General features: G+C 39.2%; 1 protein-coding gene across 1 annotated transcript; it reads right to left on the bottom strand.

Annotated features, from left to right (window-relative positions):
* Window positions 1-209: 209 nt before the first annotated feature.
* Window positions 210-3,025, bottom strand: LOC118803581 (B-cell receptor CD22-like). The gene is made up of 4 exons (XM_036564062.1): window positions 2,586-3,025; window positions 2,265-2,498; window positions 1,812-2,081; window positions 210-331 (listed from the first exon to the last, which is right to left on the bottom strand). The coding sequence occupies exons 1-4, from the start codon at window positions 2,704-2,706 to the stop codon at window positions 309-311; spliced, it is 648 nt and encodes a 215-aa protein (XP_036419955.1). The 5' UTR covers window positions 2,707-3,025; the 3' UTR covers window positions 210-308.
* Between the last annotated feature and the right edge of the window lie 5,797 nt (window positions 3,026-8,822).

Raw genomic sequence — 8,822 nt, 5'->3', positions numbered from 1 at the left:
CTGCTTCAGCCAAAAGAGACCTGAGAACATGAAGAGATGAACTAGATAAATGTGTTAAACTAAACCTCGTCTGAATCAGTGCAGATGTAATGACATGATTTACTCACTGGGGGGCAGCAGTGTGTCTGCTGAAATTCACAGCAACGTACTGAACACCCTCTTCTTCTGTGGAGTCTAGAGGACGTTTAGCAGTGCGGAATGGAGGCTCTTCCTGTGAGTGAGAGGGTGTGAAGTAAACACTGGAGTAGTGAATGTCGTCCTGATCATCTTCTCTGTTTGCAGGCTGAAACGGCTGAGCTGACACATTATCATACACAGCAGCGGCATATCGCTGAGAGAGGGAGAGAGAGAGAAAGAGAGAGAGAGAGAAGAGAGAGAGAGAGAGAGAGAGAGAGAGAGAGAGATAGAGAGAGAGAGCATAGTGTAAATACATGATTTGATCATTCGGTCACTCAGTCTCTCATATCTGACACGCTCACCTGTTCACTCTCCTCAGCGCTGCTGTTGCCTTTTTTTCTCCTGAACAACAAACAACCAGCTCAGAGTTCATACAAGCTGAAACTTCCTGTTAAATTAAATGCATCTCATTAATAGTTCACATACCACATCCACAGAGCTGCTGTGATGAGTATTCGAGCCAGAAAGACCACCACTCCCAGAAAGACCACCACTCTCTCTGTGATCAGCTTTAACACTGAACTCTCCTCTGGACCTTCAGCACCTTCACAAATCCATCAGCCTCATCATCACTTACAGAGAAGAACAGTAAGTTCTAAGAGCTCATAAAAAGACCACAGAGAGATTTAAAAGGCATCAAACTGACTCAGAGACTCTGTGTCTGTTTATATCTACTGACTCTAAAGGCACAGTCAGTTCTCCACACATTCGGTTCTCTGTGTGTTCAGGGTTCAGACAGCTGCCTCAATACGTACACTCACCTAACATGAGGAATCAAACATCCTGTACTTTTGTCCCATGATTGATTTTGTTACAAACATAAAAGTACAGAAAAAAAAACATATGGAGGGCCAGTATCTCTCCTCTCTCTGATGGACAAAAAGGTGTAGAAAGGTTTACTCTTTAATTAAAGTCGAAAGCTGTAGAAGAGTTTAGACAAAAATCAGGATTATTGTACTCACACTGAATCACCATACTCATGAAACTCTGTTAACATTTGGTTTAACAAAGAAACATGATATTTACAGTATTTACACAGCTGCTACATTTTTCATATTTCATAAAATGCTCTCCATGGTGGAGATTTTTAAAGGGTGAAGAACTCTGAAATATGACTGACTTGGTTGTTTCGGTGCGATCAGCAATTTAAGAGCGATTTATAAGGTGAGTAAGAATTATAATCATGTTTATAAGTGAATTTGTCTTTTATTTTAAATTAAGCCATAGTGCAGAGGCATAAGAATGTACTGTGCTCAGTTCTTGTTTATGGAGCATTATCTCACCTTATTGGGCTGGCATGCTCATGCGAAAACATTAGCGTGGGTAAGGATTTTTTTGGAAACTGTTTTCAAAAATATCCGGATACATGAGGACACAGCATCACTAAGCAGGCTCCATTCATTCTAAGAAAGGCTGAACCTGAGGGACTTTCTGCTGGGATGTCTGGACTGTAGTGTTTACATAGAACATCTAATGCAAAATGTTCTTGTTAATATGTATCTGTATGAATCATAATACGCACGTGATTCCTTTACATTCAGGCCAGATCATTCTCTGAACAAATGGCTAAAATGAAAAAATCCTCCATTTTTACATTTTGTTAATACTATTGTTTTTGAATGTGTGACGCTTACGTAAAACATTCAGACTGGTGGGTGTTGAGCTGTGCTGTCCTAGCTGGTTGTGAGCGGTGCAGTAGTAGAGTCCACTGTGCTGGGAGCTGATGTTGGTGATGGTGTAATTCTGGCCTATTGTCAGTGGTGCGTCTGCAGCTGCTCTCTTCTTAAACCAGGAGTAGGTGAGAACAGGAGGGTTTGCATCACTGCTGCAGCTCAGAGTCACTGAATCTCCCTCCACTCTCTCTCCAGAGGAAACTATCACTGCAATGGTGCTTCTAGGAGAGTCTGATTGGAAAAAGATTCAAACGTACATAAGTTGAGATTGCTCAGGTAGCAGATGAGCTCATGTTAATAAATAATTCATCACTTATCATTAACTGAATCATCACCATATATGATAACACACAGTAGATGATAAGATAGATAAATAGATACATAGTATAAAAGCATATAAAACTGCCCACTCACACACTGGAGGAGAGACGAATCTCTCATGACCTTCAACAGCACAGCTGTAGCTGACCGCACCACTGACCACAGCTACAGAGCAGGAGGCAGATTTGCAATGAATCACTGGCTGTCCGTTCTTGTACCAGATATATGTGGGGTTGTTCGGCAGAGTGCAGGTGCTGCTACACATCAGTGTTACTGTTTTTTCCTCTGTCACTGTGACTGCAATAGGTCCCACTTTCACCTGCAGGCCTGTGAGAGGCCCCCATCAGTGTCTTTAGAGCTCAGACAGACAGTAAACACTGAGACACAAGCAGAATCAGAACACACTTCTCCTACCTGTGACAGAAAGAGAGACCCCAGCAGAGCTGTGTGTGTGATTCCAGTAGGGGGCTTTAAATCGGAGGAGATATTCTGCTGAGTCACTCTCTCTGAGATGTTTCAGTCTCAATGTGTTCATATTAACTCTGTCACTGAAAAACTCCACTCGGCCGTCTGCAGGACTCAGCTCTTTGTCCTGTCTATGGAGTCTGATGTACCATGCAGGCTGAGGGTCAGGCAGCTGACCAGGAAAGGTGTAGTAACCATGGATGTCCACTGATGAGCCAATCAGAGCACAGATAGTCTGGGTGGGGTAAGACACATTCCAGAAGCTCTTCTGATCAAAAACACCTAAAATGCAAAAACTCTGTTACACTGAAAACATTTGAATCACACAAAGTGAGTTATAGAAAAATAGGAAACACAAACTAAACTGAATAAATACCTAAAACACCCACAACACAAAAACTGAACTGTATCAAATGCTAAGAGTAGTGGGCAATATGGTGATCTGTCATTTCAAAATGATGTGCCAATGCACTTTCCTGTGTACAGTGCACAGTGCATGAGTACCGTATTTCTAAAACACTGGCCATGTTTCATAAAAATAGACATTTAGGCAAACTGTACAAAGCCTGTAAATAACCAGTGCATGATATCTGTTCCAAGTTGTTTGTAAACGCTAGAAAATGTCAAACTACCATCATACATATTGTATTTCCCACCCTTACGTACATCAGTACATCTCAGCCATGTGTATCTGTAATCAAACAGAGCTGCAACTGAGTTGATGACAGAGTGAGTGAAGACTAAATCAAAGTTCTTACAGACAGCAGGAGAGCAGAGCTCCTCACGACCTCTTACAGCACAGGAGTAGCTGCCTGTGTGCACAGTTCTGTCATACAGAAAAAGCACTTTTCTATATTTGTTAGAAAAAGGCTGTTGGTTCTTGTACCAGATGTAAGAGGGATTGTTAGGCAGAGTGCAGGTGCTGCTACAGATCAGACACTGCCTCCCCCAATTTCTTTCTGACACTGTAACCTTCAGATCTGCAGGAAGTTTCAAACATATTTTGTTAATTTCATCAATACAATATTCTCACAGTTAATGAAACTTATGTTATGCAGCTCTAAGCTCTGTCTGTACTGCACTCGTCCCTGATATTCCTCATCCTCTCTCACATCCACAGGCTCAGCACCAGCCTGCTCTTTAATGAACCACACTGATTTAGTCACTGTGTGTCCTCCAGGGTGTTTATAAGAGCAGGAAAGATCAACTGATGAACCTTTCAGAGCACACACACGTTCAGGAGTGTAAGTCACACCCCAACACTCTCTACCCAGAACACCTGAAACACACACAGTCAGCAAAAATGAGTTCAGATGATGATTTCTGCACCGATATTTACCTGACCATTAAAGAAAAACAAATGCGAGACAGATTTTTTTTTTTTACATTTCATAGGATCATCATGCTTAATGTCTGCAAGTATTGTAGGAATACTCTTATTATTACTTAAACTCAAGTATACTGCAGATCTTACATATCGTTGCTGTCCAAAGAAACACATGTATCTCCATTTTTGTCGATTTTTGTTTTTCTGCATCATTTGGTGGCTGTCCTTTACATAATCTGAAAATTTCATGAATGGACCAATAGCAATGCTCTAAAATTACTTGAAAAAAAATATTGTTACATTAACTGACATTAAAGGTAAAGAACATTTCTACTCTCTACTGTAAAGTTACCATTTTGGAGATACTTGTTTTTCTTTGGACAGTGATGATATGTAACTAACCACAGAGCCACCAAAATCATTTGGAAGTGAAAATGTAATAAACAACTTATATTTGATGTATTTCCTGTTTTTCACTGTTTAATATCAATACTTCTCTCCATTGACAGGCAGGTTCTTTTTTCCATTTATCTATATTCAATGTTTTAATTCATATAAATTAATATATTAGTTAAATATATTAATTTTTATTCTCTATTCATTTTGTTCTTGTATTTTTGTTTTGCTATCCTGTGTCGACTAGAGAAGGATGGGTTCCCCTTTTTAGTCTTGGTTTCTCTCAATGTTTTTTCCTCTTGCTTTTGGAGAGGTTTCCTTACCACTGTTGCCATTGGCTTGGTTATGGGGGCCTGGACCCAGATTTTCAGTAAAGCTGCCTTGTGACAATGCCTGTTGTAAAAAGCACTATATAAATAAATTTGACTTTGGCTTATTTTTTAATTGCAATAGATGGGACCAATTTTGTGAAAAAAAAATCACTCTACAACAACAAGAAGATTAAAAATAAATTAAAAAGGTAAACTATAGAGTCAGTCCCAAATAGACTCTGCAGATAATTCTGTTTTTTGAGAGATGTTGGAAAACAAAGCTGAAAAATAAGGCTCTAGTGCATTTGTTACATTATATATTACAACAACAGGAACTCATGGTGTGAGTGAACCTTTGCACAGCAGCATATAGAGCCTGGGTGATCTGAGGTTTAGGTTGCCTGACACTTACACACTGAAGGAGACTGGTGCCAATTACGGTTGCTGTCATACAACCCACAGAAGTAGCTGCCCTCATCAGATGGACTGGTGGAGTCCAGCACAATGGAGGCATCATCTTTATATGACTTCCATTCTCCATTTCTGTACCAGTGGTAGTTAAGATTTTCACCGAGGCTGCAGGTGGAGCTACAGGTCACTTTCACCTTTCTGTGCCCTGCAGTCTTACGATCCACCTTCACCTGCAACTCTACACACACACACACACACACATCAGATCGACATCATACACATGAATTTTGTAAATCATTATGTGTTTTGGTTGAACAACAGAAACTCTGTTCACATCAGTGTGTTTATTTACCTGTAACAGTCAGATTAACTCCAGATGAAGCTGATATCCAGTCACTGCTTGATGTTCTAAATCTGAAGTTATAAACTCCAGAGTCTCTCACTGTCGCATCTCTCACTGTCAGATCACAGTCATTCTGCTCTGTTCTTACAGAAACTCGTGCTGAGTATTGAGGATCTTTACTCAGGACTCGTTCTTCTCCATCAGAGCTCTGGAGCTGATACCACTCTCTCTCTCTGACTCTGGAGGAATCAGCTGTTGTATATTTACAGGAGATGTTTACTGTAGATCCAGTAACAGCACAGAGACTCTGAGAGGAGAGAGTTACACTGTGCTGAGCCTGAACTCCTGAAACACACACACACACACACACACACACACACACACACATCAAGGAGCACAAGTTCAGATGTGAGGGGGGAACTCTTGCAGTCTCACTGACAGAGTAACCACAGTGTGAACTACTGCTGCTGTTGCTATGAGCAACACAGAACATGTGAAATTGACTGCTGGTGTTAATAACTGCAGAGGAACTGAACTCAGTATAAACTGTTTAAAATGTTCAATATGAAGCTCTGCATAGTTTAGAATAGCTAGAAACTGACAATCAACATATCTAGATTAAATACAGAAATCTTAAAAAAAAAAACAGACCTCAGTATGAAACAATTTAAAGACGTTTATATGGAGATTTGTTCAGTTTAGAATGCACACTGATACAGAATATCTCTAATTCAAATATAAAAAGCTCAAACAAATCATAAAATGATTTGCTACAGTAGCTGTTGTATGTTTTCTCCTAAAGCTGTAAACCACAAGAAATCTAGTCAAGATTCTTTACAGTTCTGGTCCTGGTGGGTCAGTGTCCAGTTTCCCTGCTCAAACACATCTAATAAACCTGGCTGATAACTGCTCAGGTAAACCAGGTGTGTTTGAGCAGGAAAAACCTCTAGAGTTGAATATTGCTGATCTACCTGGAGTCTGATTGGTTTGTAGTTAAATATTCTAAAACAAAAAGACTGTAATTAAAATGACACAACATGTTGAATGTCTTTAACTTAATACTCTTAAGTTCAGGTGAATGAATATAAAAATGTAAGTTTACCTGCCAGTAATATGAGGATCACTACTGCTGCTGTGATATTTCCTGATGTTCTGGATGTCATGGCAGCATCACCCTACTAACTGCTGATTCTTGAAGGTCTAGAAAATAAAGTAGAGCTAAATTTAACTGATAAAGTCTCAAAAGATGAATCCTGACTAAAATAATTGACCACAGAGTCACTCTTCTAAGTAGTTAGTGAGCTGATCACTACTCTGCTCACCGTTACTCGCTCTACACTTGTAAACTATGATCAAGTAAGAAGTCACGGAAGGTGCATCTGTGCATTCTGCATTGTCATCACTCCTTCCTCTTTCAGCTCACGGTCTCTTCCTTTTGTATCTTTATTCGAGACCACAAGAAGGAGGGCTGTCCTACCCTCCCAGAGAGAGCAAGACTAAATATGCTGTCTTGCCACAGACGACTGTAACATCACTGATATTTCTTTTATCCTCTTTTAAACATTGATAGTTTAATTTAAAAGAGTTAAAGATGTCAGGCTTGACCTCTCCTGTGTCCAGCATCATCTATTATACCAGATGGTGTGTTTGTATTTCAAGTCTCTCTCCTTCTACTTAAAGGCCTTGAGCTCAGTCAGGTGAGCAAAGTTATTGAGAGGTAAAATCTATTCACAGTGGATTTGTTTGATAATTCCATTCATTTCTTAACTCTGATAATGCTTTATTTATGCTTTATCTCATCAATGAACCCACAAAGGCAGATTTAGCTATTAGTCTAAATTAGAATAAGTGCTAAGATAGTTAAGATTTACAGCCATGCTCACTCATAGTGCAGCATTCATGCTGTGTGAAGTTTTCATTTGTACTGTTTCTCTTGAACTGCGACCCAGAAGGATAAGCGGTTTAGATGAAGGATGGATGGATGGATGTTTCTCTTGACAACAACACTCAGACTAAGCTGATTTTATATCGATTATGTTGGTTGACCAGCCACCATGTCTAGTGGGTGAAACAAATCTACCCATCAGATGTAAATATTTAGCCACAGAAAAGAAAAATAAAGATTTTGGCCAGTATTCTGTGACCTCTGAAAGATTAGCTATACACTGATGCAGGAGTGGTGTAGAACCGTATCTGTGTGTAACTGGTCATGAAAACAGGAACTGAAAAGGAAAGCAGACGAGAGGAGCTTGTCTTACACCTTCAGTCAGTACAGATTTAGAATCACGGCATTTAGCCCACTTTACACTCTCAACCTCAGGTCCAAACACGGAGCGCCTGCAGTGACCATTTAGCTGAAGCTGCAAGGCGATCATGAACATCCAGAGATGATAGATTTTTATAGCACAGTTGCTGTTTTTTCGACATGACATGAAACAGATTCACACCATCCGGAAATTTAATCTACAATCTGTCTCTTCTTCTACACACAGTACTGAAATCAACCTCGTCTGTGATTCAGCTTTACTCACTCCAGTATAAGTGTGGGGAGTTTAAAGCAGCTTCACTGAGACCCTTAAAAGTGAACAGGCTTTTCAAGACATTTCTGTAAACAGATAAAAGTTCATCATTAACACGATGAAGGAAGATAAGCTCCTCCCACTACTGTGTATCTAATGCTCCTGATTCATTTCAGCAATGCATTGTGGATCTTTGAGTTTCAGTACATTACTATAAATCCAAAGAAACACAAAATAATTAATTCCTAATAAACTACAATATTCAAGCAATTAAAATTCTCTCATGATAAAAGTGAATGATGAAGGTTAGTGTTCAGCACTGATCTACAGGGGGGCTGTTCTGGCGTCACTGTACCACCAGATTTGCATATTTAGTTTCCAAATGTCTCTCAAGAAAGCTGGCTTAATACACTGATTATAAAGCTACATATTACATGTTTAAGACAATTAAGACCTTTTAGTCATGAAGAATAATTTAGCCAGCTAATTATCAACTGTAATCTACATTAAACTCACATGGTTACAACGTTTATCACATAATTCACTCAGTAGTTATTAAATGAATTAATTTTCTGTCACTTTTGTGAGGATGCAATATAGTGTAGTGTTTTATTTACCAGCTAATAAAGAATTAAAAATGGAGGAGAAAGAAAAAAGAAAAAGGAGAGAAATCTCTGTTATAAAATAACTGAACTATGAGAGCTCAGTGTTTTCAATGAGCTTCTGTGAGCTTAAGCACACTCACTGCTGCCATCCAGTGACTAAATCATGTTATTACACCTACAAACATTTTAATGACAATATTTTATAATTGTCTAACTGGAAAAAAACAGTCATTAGATTGTCTCTTCATGATCCACAGACCTCTGACAGCTTAAG

The sequence above is a fragment of the Colossoma macropomum genome, unplaced genomic scaffold, assembly GCF_904425465.1.
Source record: "Colossoma macropomum unplaced genomic scaffold, Colossoma_macropomum, whole genome shotgun sequence".
Taxonomy (NCBI): Eukaryota; Metazoa; Chordata; class Actinopteri; order Characiformes; family Serrasalmidae; genus Colossoma; species Colossoma macropomum.
This window is presented reverse-complemented; position numbering and strand designations above follow the sequence as displayed.